This window comes from Rhinolophus hipposideros, assembly GCF_964194185.1.
Source record: "Rhinolophus hipposideros genome assembly, chromosome: 9".
In the NCBI taxonomy this organism is placed as follows: domain Eukaryota; kingdom Metazoa; phylum Chordata; class Mammalia; order Chiroptera; family Rhinolophidae; genus Rhinolophus; species Rhinolophus hipposideros.
In genome coordinates this window covers 15100883-15115448 of record NC_138055.1, presented here as the reverse complement: position 1 = coordinate 15115448, position 14566 = coordinate 15100883, and the positions used below count along the sequence as shown (strand labels likewise).

General features: G+C 36.1%; 1 protein-coding gene across 1 annotated transcript in view; it reads right to left on the bottom strand.

The window, feature by feature from the left end:
- SLC41A2 (solute carrier family 41 member 2) overlaps positions 1 to 14566 on the bottom strand; it is a 106500-nt gene that overhangs the window by 75183 nt on the left and 16751 nt on the right. Inside the window, exon 2 of the mRNA XM_081061064.1 lies at positions 3827 to 4527. Within this exon, the coding sequence (XP_080917190.1) occupies positions 3827 to 4381 (555 nt within the window). The 5' untranslated portion in view covers positions 4382 to 4527. The remainder of the gene's footprint in view (positions 1 to 3826; positions 4528 to 14566) is intronic.

Here is a 14566-nt window from a genome sequence, read left to right as displayed (position 1 = left end):
CAATGTGATTCATAGATGATGTATTACAGAATTGTACATTTGAAACCTATGTAATTTTACTAACTATTGTTGCCCCAATAAACTTTAATTAAAAAAATGGTTATAATGAAGAAATTCCAAAAGAATTTACAGATAAATTATCAATATTAATAAGTGATTTTATTAGCTGGCAGATACAAGGTCAATACACACACACACACACACACACACACACAATACACAAGATATGTATTGACCTTGTATCTACCAGCTAATATATATACCTGCAACAAACAGGAAATGAATTTTTTAAAGGACTATATCACTTACAATAGTATAAACAGTATCAAAAAACTAGAAATGAAGCTAACAAAAAATATAAGAGACCTGTGGTCAGAAACTATAAGACATCAGTGAGAAGAATTAAAGATGACCTAAATCAATGGAGGGCCATTCCATGTACATGTATTGGAAGACTCCACTTTGTAAAGAGTCCATTCTCCCCCTAATTATATCTGGATTCAATGCAATCTGAATCACAATTGCGACAACTTTTTTTTGGTGAAAACTGACAAGATTTTATGCTAAAATATACATGGAAATGCAAAGGAAAAAGAATAAGCTAACCACTTTTGAGGAAGAAGACCAAGGAGAGAATATTTTCTACTAGATATCAAGACCTATAAACTAGGGTAATTAAGATAGTGCGGCATTCACACCAGGATTCATAAATACCCAAAGAAACAGAACAGAGAGCCCAGAAACAGACCTCCACAGAAATGAGCACTTGATTTGTAAACAAAGATTTTGGTTATGTAATAGTGCAGATGAAATTGGACATCCACGTAAAAGAGAAAAACATACCCCCTACCTCACACTCTACACAAAAATTAACATCAGGGAGGGAATAATCTAAATATAAAAGGCAAAAGAAACAAAGCTCAAGAAGGTAATATATATATTTAAAAAATCGTAATTACCATGTGGAAAGATTTCTTAAAAGGAGACAAAAAGCACAAGTCATGGGAAAGTAGGAGAGGGGGGAACTATTATCAAAATTAAGAACTTCTGTTCATCAAAACACCATTGAAACAGTGAAAAGGCAAGCCAGAGGCAGTGAAAGATATTTGTAATATATGTAACTAAAGGGCTTATATCCAGAATATACAAGTAACTTCTACAAATCAATAAGAAAAAGACAATAAAATAGCAAAATGGGCAAAGAAACTTTACCAGAAATGTCCAAACGGCCAGTCAGCATCATTACTTATCAGGGAAATCCCCATTAAAACTATAATGAGATACCACATATGCCAGAATTTATAAAATTAAAAAGACTGCTGATACCTTGTATAAATAAGAATATAGAACAATGGGACCTCTCATACACTGTTAATTAATCTGCAATTTGGTACAACCACTTGGGAAAACCATTTGACATGTACTAAATTTGAATATTTGTATATCCTCAGACCCAGAAATTCCATTTCTACATATATACTGAAAAGAAATGCATGTACATGTGCACAAGAAGTCTGGAAACACCATTCATCCCAATGTCCATCAACAGAATAGATAAATTGCATATATTCATACATTAGATTATACTACTGCAATAAAAATAAATGAACTAGTTTCATAAAACTTACATAAAGTTGAGCAAAAAAAGCCAGACACAAAGGAATACACACTCTATACTTCCCTTGTATAAAGTTTAAAAAGTATTAAATAAAGCCACATGATGGTGTTTAATGACGCACACTTATAAAGACAAACACATCATAGATTCAGATTCTCGATTACCTTCCGTGATGGGAAAAAAGAGTAGAAATAGGAAAGGAGCCCCGGGAAGACTAACGAAGTGCTGGTAAGATTCTATTTCTTGACCTGGTCGATAGTTATATGGTTGTTTGTGTCATGAAAACTCACTGAGCTGTATTTTTTTGTTGTTTATGCTCTGTATGTGTTAAATTTCACAGTTTAAAAAAATTTAAAAGCACATTCAAATTAAACCTTTCAAAACAATTGTTTTTATGATTTTTGACACTAAAGTTTAATAAAGTCTTTAATGCTAGAGGTATTAAATTTCATAAAGTCATAAAAGGAACTTTTTCCAATTATACATGTGCTGTTCTTTCAAATAGTATCAAGAAATAAGTGAACGTTACATCAGAGGAATGTACATAACGAACTATGTAAATATTCCAACAACCTATAAGCTAACAGATTATTCCTATAGATGTTATCATTTTGATAGCTAAATATTGAATGTTGTTTCAGAATAATTGTGTATCACAAAAAAGTCAAGCAAAGCCACTTATTAATTTAGCAACTGTAATATTACTGTAATAACTTGAAAAATTATATTTCAGGTGAACAAATAGGTTTGGTTACTAGTTAGTATTATAGTCTACACAAAAATTTAATAAAGTTCTTAACACAGTTCTTTTCATATCCTTTCTCCATCTCATGGTGGAAAAATTGAGTGTCTATTTTTGTGCATTTTCTATTTAAATAAAAATGTTACCTGTTGAAAAGTATCTTAGAATCACAAATGACTTGAGATCTCTTTTAGGGCACAAACAATGAAAGACAAGAATACATTACAAGATAACCTATCTAGCAGTTTCCCAGAACCAATCTTTCTCTGATTGATGAATAAAAACTGATAGTAACAGAATGCCACCTTTTAACAATTTACTACTTTAGAAAGATAAGTATATATACTAGGTAATTTTGTAACGATACTACATTAAGAACTACAAATCAATAAGTAGCACATACCTTAAAATCGATAAAAGATATGAAAAAGTAATTCATATAAGAAATATTCATAGAAAAAATAAGAATGGTCAATAAACATGAAAATATGCTAAACAATAAGGAATGTTAATAAAAATAAAAGATTTTCCTATTAATTGCCAAAAATGAAAAAGATCAAGACTATCCAATGTTCATAGGGCATGGAAAAATAAAAGTACTTATTTATATATTAATGGTAGAAATATAAATTGGTACAAACTTTTTGAAAGGCAACTTGACAGTATCTGTAAAATTTTAAACACATACACCTACGCTAATACTCAGCAATCCCATTTTTTAAATTTATCCTATGAAAATAATAGTATAAATATATAAAAACCTATTTATAAAAATATTTATTATAGTACTAGCATGGCGGAATAAGTAAATTTTGGTATATACATACAATGGAATATCAAACACTCATTTTAAAGTGCAAAATATCTTTGTTACTAATTTGGAAAACTGTCCAGACGTATTACTAAGCAATGAAAATAAGTTGCATAAAAATATATAAAGGATTCATTTTAAATTTTGAAAAAAAAAGTACACATATGTATATACGTATGCATAGAAAAAAAGTCTGTGAGTATACACCACAAATGGTAACAATGGTAAATTCTGGAGGGGAAGAGAGATTTGGGTTGGAGATGAGGAATAAAGAAAGACTTTTTATCTTTTATTTAATACTCTTGTATTGTTTAAATTTATTTTAACAAGTATATATTAATTTTTATTTTAAAAATAAAGAAGTATTTAGATTATACATTTATTAAGTTTTTCATTTAACTGATCTACCCCTTTTGGGATTACCTTACTATCGTAATACTTTATGAAGAGTTACTTTATGGTCAGAATGAGATTATTTTCTTAGAACTTCTAAAGGAAAACAAATAAAAAACACCTAGAAACAGCAAATTCTCTACCAGAGTCAGTATCAGTTCCTTTTACTAGGGGATAAATAAAATCTAAAATAAACAAGATGACTAACCTACACAAAGCACTTTAAACAACAATGGCAGTGTAGTGAAAGATGAAAACCTACCTGGACTATATCCAAAACCATGCCAGCTGAAACTGTTCCAAAACCAGCGAGCAAAAATGGCACAAGTATTTGCAGTGCCATGACACCACTGGATTCCTTTGGTAATTTTTGGTTTGCTTCTACAAGGGCATCTGCATCACCTTCACTCGCTGTGTCTTCCTCCTGCAACATGGCAGTAGTTTCCGACGTCTCCCTTTCATCACAGTAATTATAGTTGGCATAGTCGTCATACACTGGGCTACAGCCTGAGGGTGTGTGCCCATTGTTGCCATGGAAAGACTGCTCTGAGAAACTGTGGTACTCCTTGTGCTGCTCAGGTCTGGTGCTAAAAGTCTGTGCGGCAGTTGATAATCCATCTTGCCAAATGCCATTAGTTTTTTTGTGCCTGTCTTCCTGGTTTTTCTGGTAAATTACCGGAACCATGCTCAACAATAAGTTTAGAAACTTATCAGATTGAACTGTATGTAAGCGTAATGTCCAGTCTACAAAACCTCCTCCGCTACTTGAACCATCACTTGTTTTATTAACAGATCTTCCTTTACTATTATTAGTCATATTGTCATCGCAAAAGACCCTGTACTCCTTAGATCTCAAGCTTCATGAACCATAGCAGGTGAACAGAACCACACAAACGCTGGTTTAAAGAGGTTGACTTCATTTTGTAGGAAAAGATGTGTAGAAGTTCCACACAGGGATTGGAACTGGAAAACAAAAAAATAAAATAAGTTTTAAAAAAATCAGATTAACTATCTTGATACTTAAGATTTTCATAATTAAAGGTATAAAACACGTATGTTCTTAAACCAATCCTAAGGTCCCAACACTATACTTCAAGGGCTTAACACATAACTTCTTTGTGCCATACAACTGCTTTGTTCACAGAAATATAGTACAAAGCTATTTTTTGTGCTCAATCTTGGTTAAAAGTTTTTTTTATTTTTGCATACTTTATGTAATTAATACCTACTGTGTTTCCCCCAAAATATGACCTAGCTGGACCATTAGCTCGAGTGCATCTTTTGGAGCAAAAATTAATATAAGACCTAGTCTTATATTAAAATAAAATAAAATAAAATAATATAATATAATATAATATAATATAATATAATATAATACTGGGTCTTATATTAATTTTTGCTCCAAAAGACGCATTAGAGCTGATGGTCCAGGTAGGTCTTATTTTCGGGGTAACATGGTACGTAAAGTCTTCAACTGTCCCTGAAGTTAACTTTACAGTGGACAAATTTATTAATTAAAGCAATGGCTTCTATTACTATAGAGAGGTCGCAAAATCAAATTGCTACACCCTTTACATATTTCAGCACACAATAAAAAGGTATATGACATTATATTTTAAGCATATTAAATAATAAACCATGTTATTTTATTTACATCTTAACATACATGTTGTTATTAAATTGTGAAGAGACAATGACAATGTTTGCCATTAAAAACACTTGGTAAATATCGTAAATATTGTACAGCACATTTATTTCACATATTCAATTAGGTTAGAGTCATATTTATAGCCTGACATAAAAAAATCATTATAATTGATTTAGGAATATAATCCTTCCATTATCTAGGAAATAACCAAAATGAAAAGGGATTACAAATATTCACTTAATCCTCTGCTTTGCAAGCCAACCAAAAGAAAGCTTGTAATGCACTTACCACTTAATACCCTTTGCAAAGTCTGCTGCGACCCACAATTCCAGAGTAAGCCCGATTGGCTGGCCAACTTAGAACTCTGAGACACAGACGCATACACACTACAGCTAGTTTGGGAGTGATGGGCACTGATTCAGCAAGGTCAGACCCCACCTGCCCAGGTAGAGAGCCTATTTGGACAACTGTTGCCATAGCTGCTGATGCTTTCAAAGCCACCTGTCACAATGGATCCAAAGGCTCCGGTGTTTCTCAGAAACACTCAGGCTGATCTTATACTTCCAGGAGCACCCCAGATCAAGAAATTGGCACTTATTTGATAAGGGATAGATGGCCCCACTGCCTAAATGGACTGCCCACACACCAAACTAGACTAAGAATTGTTGATGCCAGTACTGCTGCTGTTAATGAAAATTATTACATTCCTCATCATTTGTTTCGCAAAGACTCTTCTCCTTGGATAGGAAGATCAATACCAAGGAGTGGCAAAGAGAAAAAGAGAAGGGGACAAGTGGGTGCTAGGGCGTGACTCATCTATGTCATCATTCGCTCACTTTCCTTCTTTCCCAACTGTGATTATGGAGGGGTCTGGGAATTCCTACTGGGGAACATTCTTAAAATATAGATTCTAGGACCCCTGACCTACTGACTCAGAATATCTATCTCTGAGGCCTATAAATCTTTTTTAAAGCTCCCCAAGTGATTATAATGCAGACTTCCTTTGGACTTGCACTGAGAATCCAATGAGTAGATTACATACTAATTGCCATTTTTTGCCACTGCAGATTGGTCGGTATACAGAAAAAGTCAGTGTTCAAAGAAAATCTGATGAAAGGAACCAATGTCCAAAATGGAGCAGAGAAGGACCTAAGCCTCCTAAAGAGAGAGAAGGTTAGAAAACCTGTCTGAGAACATTCCATGTAATGAGAGGCTCAGCTGTACATCCCAGCAGCCTGAAATGAGTTAGACTGAGTGAGTGTCACTTCCTTCAACCCAGTCACCTCTATTTAAATAGCAAGCTTATCACTGCCTCCAAGATGTCTTTAATCAAACAAAATACAAAACAAACCTCAAAGGGATTGAGCTTTCAGAGAAATCTATTCCACTGAACCTCCAGGGATGAATACAGGCAGTTTCATCTACCTCTTGAAGAAGAATTATCAGGTTGACCAAAATGGAAATGCTGATAAACCAGAAGGAAGGATGACATCTGTATCACCATCCAGTCACTCTCAAGTTCAGAAAGCTCAAAATAAGTCCTCAGAACACTTGACCAACTAACACTAAGTAGAAAAATGGGAGGGAAGGGGGAAAAAAGAGGATTTCCCGCAGTCATCGCCCTCAGACTACGTGCAGGACGTGGCTAAGCACGAAGTGAGCTGGCCGCTGGGAAGCCCAGGCAGCAAGTCCAGCTCCTAGTATTCTTGCTTCAATATAAGCTACTCAGAAGGTTACACGGAGATACAGATACTCAGCCGGGGCCACTGTGCACAGAGACCATACAGAGCCTTTGCGTAAATTTTTAAAAAGGAAGCCGCGTGAGTGGAGCTTTGAGCTGGCTTTCAGCTCCACTCCATCCAAGCACCCTCAAAGCACCCTCAAAGTACTGCAGAATCTTACACACAGACTGGGCAGTTGGGTGAAATATTAAACCATGCTTAAAGAACATAAAACACAAATGGTGGACGTGTATTCTTGTTGTTTGCTCGGCATCTTTCCCCAATTTTTTTTTTAACTAATGGTATTTCCATTTCCTGTGTGAAATTGTCCTTCTCCTATTCCATGAGGTTCTGGTAGGTCTATCAATTATAGTTCCGGACCACTTACGGACAGGTGGCTCAAGCAGGATCTGAGTCTTTCCCTGAAATTTCATATATTTTTTGGCTTACTATTTCCTGACTGCCTGCTAGATTACACGATTAAAAAAATAGGTACCATTCCTGCTTCTGATGGGGAGGAAAAACAATCAGGTAAGCAAATAAATAAATGAGATAATTTGTGACAAAGGCTATAAAGGAAAATGAATAATTTACAGGGCTACTTTAGAGTGGAAGCCCTCTGGGATCGTTTTCTCACTTCCCTTTGGAATGACGTATTTCTGAAGTCGTCACTATGTCTTCCTCCTCAAAAGGTTCCCTCTACCACCATCACCATCACTACCACTTAGAGGAAAGCCCATGTACCTGAGAAGATCCACAGAGAGAGAGAACCAAAGCTAAGCCATGATGAAAGGTCCTGGCAGCATAATTAAAACCTCTATTTCATTTATTTAAAGCCCCTTCCACTCTTGTTCTTTCCAGTTATTGGGTCAATAAAACCCCGTCATTTCTGAAGCTAGTCTGAGTGGTGTTTCTGTTTTAACAGCTATTTTTTCAATAATGCAATTTGGTAGGAGAAATTATCTTTCTATCAGCGCATGCCATGGACCACAAGTCACCATAGTGCACTGAGGAAAATGTGTTTATTTTTATTTTATCCTTCATTTCATCCAGTTCCTGAGTGATCATCAGTTATTCTAATACTTGCTTATTGATGAGGTCTATTCGTGCCCTTAAAAATCCCTTAAACTTTCCTCCTTTCAAGAAATCACTTGGAAACGCTTCTTGTTGCATAATGAGTTACAATCAAAATATTTTGTGGTTGATTTAAAATGGATAATGTACACATATATAAAAATAAATTAAAATTTATATTACATATTATACTAAATATCGGTTATTCTGTATTGTTATTCATCCATGAATACGAGTAGAAACAAGTAAAAATTTAAAAAATAAGTTAATTGAATTGGTCAAAGTTTACCCTAGCTTAGCGATGCTTAAGATAAAAAATATTAGTGGAGATATTTATAGGTCACTCTTTAGCTACTTACTAGGTTAGATTAATCCAGAACCAACATAGCCAAAACAGAGAGTGTCTTTAAAACTTCAGTGGCTCTGGTTTAAATTCTGAATTCTCTTTGTAAGTTATAAAGTAATAAATCCTTAGGAAGAAAAAAAAATCTACTGTTTTGTTCACTAATGGCCAATATTTGCACAAGACAGGAAGTTTTTTTTTTAAAAAACCCATCTGTAGTATGTACGATAAACAGAGTGGTTAAAGTTGTGGCTTGGTGCTTTTTTCCCCTCAAACTGCTACATTAAAAAAATTCTTTATATGCTCATGCAATGTCAATAAAAATATCAGGCATGATTCAAAAACCTTAGATTGAATTGGCTGTATTAAATGTTGTGCAGTTTTGTTCCAAAGACTCCTTAGGCGCTATGTGCAGCCAACACAGGGTAACTCTATTTTTAGTGCCTTAGAGACACTTGCTACTCAAAGTTTGGTCTGCGGTCCATCACCTGCGAATTTGTTAGAGATGCAAGCTCTCAGCTCCCACCCCTCCCCCAACTTACTGAATCAAACCCTGCAGTTTTAATAGCATCCCCAAGTGTGTGAAACTTACACATGAACGTTTGAGACGCATCTCCCTGTACATTCAAAGCAGAATCTGATTTACACCCATCAGACTGAAAATTAGATATATTAAACAATGCTTCCAGAATTTTAGGGAAAAGAAAGAATGCTAATGTGTCAAAGTTTAAAAGAAAAAAAACAATCACCTTTTTAAGAAAAGGGAAAGAAAGAAAGGAAGCTAACGTGCCAAAGTTTAAAAGAAAAACAAAATTTTCTTTTGAAGAAAAGTGAGTGAAAAAAAATGATTTGCCACATGGAAGCTTATCACATTACTTCTACATTTTAAGACTAAGAGTGTCTCATAATTTTCAGCTACCCCACTTCAAATATTTACTCAGGGTGTAGTCGCACGACAGCCTAGCCCACTGTCCCTCCATGTCTTTCCTTAAGGAAAGAAGAGTTTGTGAGATTGTGCCTTTCTGGGACTCTGTTCCATCCTTGTGTTTACACCTTATGTCTCTCTGTCTGATCCCCAAAAGATGGTTTGTAGCCAAAGACGGGTAAGATATCTCACGGGAGATACAACCTAAGCCAGGTGGAACCCAGTGGGGACCCCTAATGAGCTACCTTAGAAAAATAAGGGAAGGGGCTTTGCCTCCCCTTCCCCCTGCCTGGGAAAGTCTGTTGCCAGCCCTGGCTTTTCCCTTGCACCTGTTTGTGAGAGAAGTCATGAGGACAACAAAGATCAGTCCTCTCCACTTATCTCTACGGAGGTGTTACAATATGAGAGACTTGACCCTGAGAAGGTACAGACCTTAGGTAAGACATCATGGGAACTCGTGCTTCGGCTGTTTGAAGGTTAAAATAATTGGCTTGGGATGTTTCTATAACGTGATAAGTGAGTCTCACAAACCGTGCCAAAAACACTGCTACTCCCTTGTATACTTATCAATAAAAGCCTCCAGTCGGCTTTATTCAGGACTCCAGTCCTCTGAGACTGAGAGACCCCTGGCCTTCTGAGAGATTTAACAGCATTAAGTCTCTGTTTGTTTCTTTCTTAAAAACTTACCCAAACTGCCCCTTCTCGCCTCCTCACTGCCCTTGTTGCGCAGGACGCGACATCAGGGCACTTCTATTAATCCAGAGCCCTTCTCTTTCCCCTGTCCTGGAGGTGAAGCGGCAAGCTACCCGGATGAGCAGGTCGCACTAAATTACATTACCTTCTTCCATTGGGTGATGAAATGGGACAGCTCCTACTCTGAGGTCTTCCTCAGGTGGTGGCTTAACACCTTCCCTTGCTGGGACATCTTCACCCAGGGAGATGAAGCCAGATCTCCCTTCCCCAAACTGTACTCTCTCTCAAGAGAGCTCCGTGGTACACAGGACTGCGAAGTCGGTTCCACCGCACAAACCCACTCCAACAGACTATATGCAGATTAGATAAACCACAGGTACACAGTGTTGTTACTGAATTATCTTGGCATCAAACTGAAACAATGACCTAACTCACTATATTTACTCCGTGCAATCAAGTCTCCTCTACCCTTTGGTCAGGGCTGTGCACTTTTTGGAAAACAATTTTGTGTTATCTACTAAAATCGAAGAGGCTTATGCCCCACATTCCAAAAGTCCACCCCTTAGCATAGAGCCTGGAGAGACTCTTGTACTGTACATCAGAAGACATAAAAGAATGTCCTTAGCAAAAACTAGAAAAAGAAGAACAAGCGAAACCCAAGGTCAGCAGAAGAAAGGAAATAACAAAAATCAGAGCAGAACTAAATGAAATAGAGAACAAAAAGACAGTAGAAAAAATTAATGTGACAAAAAGCTGGTTCTTTGAAAAGATTAACAAAATCGACAAACCCTTGGCTAGACTCACTAAGATAAAAAGAGAGAAGACACTAATTAACAAAATCAGAAATGAAAAAGGGGAAGTTATCACGGACACCACAGAAATACAAAGGATTATCCAAGAATACCATGAAGGACTATATGCCACCAAATTTAATAACTTAGAAGAAATGGACAAGTTCTTAGAAACATATAGCCTTCCAAGGCTGAACCATGAAGAACTGGAAAATCTTAACAGGCCGATCACCAGTAAGGAAATTGAATCAGTCATCAAAAACCTTCCCAAAATCAAAAGTCCTGGACCAGATGGCTTCACCAGTGAATTCTACCAAACCTTCAAAGAGGATCTAATACCAATCCTGCTCAAACTCTTCCAAAAAATTGAAGAAGAGTCAGTACTCCCTAACTCATTTTATGAGGCCAACATTACCCTGATACCAAAACCTGGTAAGGACAACACAAAAAAAGAAAACTACAGACCTATATCTCTGATGAATACAGATGCTAAAATCCTAAACAAAATTCTAGCAAATCGAATACAACAATGCATTAAAAAGATTATTCATCACGACCAAGTGGGGTTCATCCCCGGGGCACAAGGATGGTTCAACATTCGCAAATCCATCAATGTGATACATCACATAAACAAAATAAAGGACAAAAATCATATGATTCTATCAATTGATGCAGAAAAAGCATTTGATAAGATACAACATCCATTTATGATTAAAACACTTACTAAAATTGGTATAGAAGGAAAATACCTCAACATAATAAAGGCCATATACGACAAGCCCTCAGCTAACCTCATAATTAATGGTGAAAAGCTGAAGCCCTTTGCTCTACGTTCAGGAACACGACAAGGTTGTCCCCTATCACCTCTGCTTTTCAACATAGTGTTGGAAGTCCTCGCCAGAGCTATCAGGCAAGAGAAAGAAATAAAAGGCATCCAAATTGGGAATGAAGAAGTTAAATTGTCACTCTTTGCAGATGACATGATGCTATACATAGAAAACCCTAAAGACTCCACCAAAAAGCTATTAGAAACAATCAATGAATATAGTAAAGTTGCTGGCTACAAAATCAACGTACAAAAGTCCATTGCTTTCCTATATACCAACAATGAAATCTCAGAAAAAGAGATAGAAAAAACAATTCCTTTTGCAATTGCAGCAAAAAGAATAAAATACCTAGGAATAAACTTAACCAAGGATGTGAAGGATTTATATGCTGAAAACTATAAGACATTTTTGAAAGAAATTGAAGAAGACACAAAGAAATGGAAAGACATTCCGTGCTCATGGATTGGAAGAATCAACATAGTTAAAATGGCCATATTACCCAAAGCCATATACAGATTTAATGCAATCCCCATTAAAATCCCAATGGCATTTTTTAAAGAAATAGAACAAAAAATCATCAGATTTGTTTGGAACCACAAAAGACCCCGAATAGCCAAAGCAATATTGAAAAAAAAGAACAATACTGGAGGTATCACACTCCCTGATTTTTCCTTGTACTACAGGGCTGCAATAATCAAAACAGCTTGGTATTGGCGGAAAAACAGACACATAGACCAATGGAATAGAATTGAGAACCCAGAAATAAAACCATATAAATATGGACAGATAATTTTTGACAAAGAAGCTAAAAACATACAATGGACGAAAGACAGCCTCTTCAATAAATGGTGCTGGCAGAATTGGATAGCTACGTGCAAAAGAATGAAACTGGACTGCTATCTGTCACCATGTACCAAAATTAATTCAAAATGGATCAAAGACTTAAGCATAAGACCTGACACAATAAACTGCATTGAAGAAAACATAGGTACTAAACTTATGGACCTTGGGTTCAAAGAGCATTTTATGAATTTGACTCCAAAGGCAATGGAAGTAAAAACTAAAATAAACAAATGGGATTATATGAAACTGAAAAGCTTCTGCACAGCAAAAGAAACTATTGACAAAATAATGAGGCAACCAACTGAATGGGAGAAGATTTTCGCAAACAGTTCCTCTGATAAGGGGCTAATATCCAAAATATACAAGGAACTCATGAAACTCAACAACAAAAAAACAAACAACCCAATTGAAAAATGGACAGAGGACCTGAAGAGACATTTCTCCAAAGAGGATATACAAATGGCAAATAGACATATGAAAAAATGCTCAACATCGCTAATCATCAGAGAAATGCAAATGAAAACCACAATGAGATATCACCTCACCCCAGTCAGAATGGCTTTCATCAACAAAACAAATAGTAACAAGTGTTGGAGAGGCTGTGGAGAAAAAGGAACCCTCATACACTGTTGGTGGGAATGCAGACTGGTGCAGCCGCTATGGAAGGCAGTGTGGAGGTTCCTCAAGAAATTACGAATAGAATTACCATATGACCCAGCAATCGCTCTCCTGGGTATCTACCCCAAAAATATAAAAGCATTTCTCTATAGAGACACGTGTACGCCAATGTTCATTGCAGCTTTGTTTACGGTGGCCAAGACATGGAAACAACCAAAATGTCCTTCGATAGATGAATGGATAAAGAAGTTGTGGTATATATACACAATGGAATACTATTCGGCGTTAAGGAAAGATGATATAGGAACATTTGTGACAACATGGATGGATCTCGAGAGAATAATGCTAAGTGAAACAAGTCAGACAGAAAAAGCAGAGAACCCTATGATTTCACTGATATGTGGTATATAAACCAAAAAGAACAAGACAAACAAATGAGAAACAAAAACTCATAGACACAGACAATAATTTAGTGGTTACCAGAGGGTAAGGGGGTGGGGGGTGGGTGATGAGGGTAAAGGGGATCAAATATATGGTGATGGAAGAAGAACTGACTCTGGGTGGTGAACACACAATGGGATTTATAGACGATGTAATACAGAATTGTACACCTGAAATCTATGTAAATTTAGTAACAATTGTCACCCCAATAAAATTAATTAAAAAAAAAAAAAAAAAAAAAAAAGAATGTCCTTAGCAACATTTTCATACTAGCAAAAAGCTGGATTCTCTCAAGAGAAAAGAAATTATGGGACATTCATACAACAGAATATATGAAGAAGGGTATGATAAACAAAATCCAAGAGAATGGTTACATTTGGGTAAGTCATATAAAAGCACACAGGGGGCTTCAAAGGTACTGGTTATATTTATTTTTTCAGCTAGGTAGTGGATACCTAAGTATTTATTCTTGTTTTTGAAACTATTCATATCCATTGTATGAGTGCTTAGTATGAGTGATATTGTGACCGATTTCGTTATAGCTCCCCTCCTATAAAAGGTTTACCTCTACCCGTTACCATGTTACTACGGGAGGATTCTACTTCCTCATCTCCACTGACATCAAGTTTGGCCAATAGAAGGAGGGCAGCAATGGCACCTACAGGCAAAAACAGTTCAGCTATTTCCCCTTTTCCTTCTGTCATGAGAACGGCATGTCCTAGGTAGTAGGTGCTGCTCCTTTAGACTCTGTCCCTGAACAAAGATACATGCAGAGCCATTTCACAGCAACACACAGGCAACACACACCATGAGAGAGAAATAAAGCTGTTGCTGAAAGCCACTGAGAGTTTGGAATTGTTCATTCAACTGTTCACCGCAGCATGACTTAAGGAAAGCTAAGCAAAAAAGTATGTATTTTAAAAAGGAATCTAACCCACAGAGTCCTATTTATTTTAGTTTAGGAAAGTGTCTCTGATATACTGAGCACTTAAGGGTTCCGTCGATGGTTAAAGAGTTTTAAAACAGTGGCTGCCAAACATTTAGATCTCATTAACCAGTCAAATTTCCCCCCAAATAT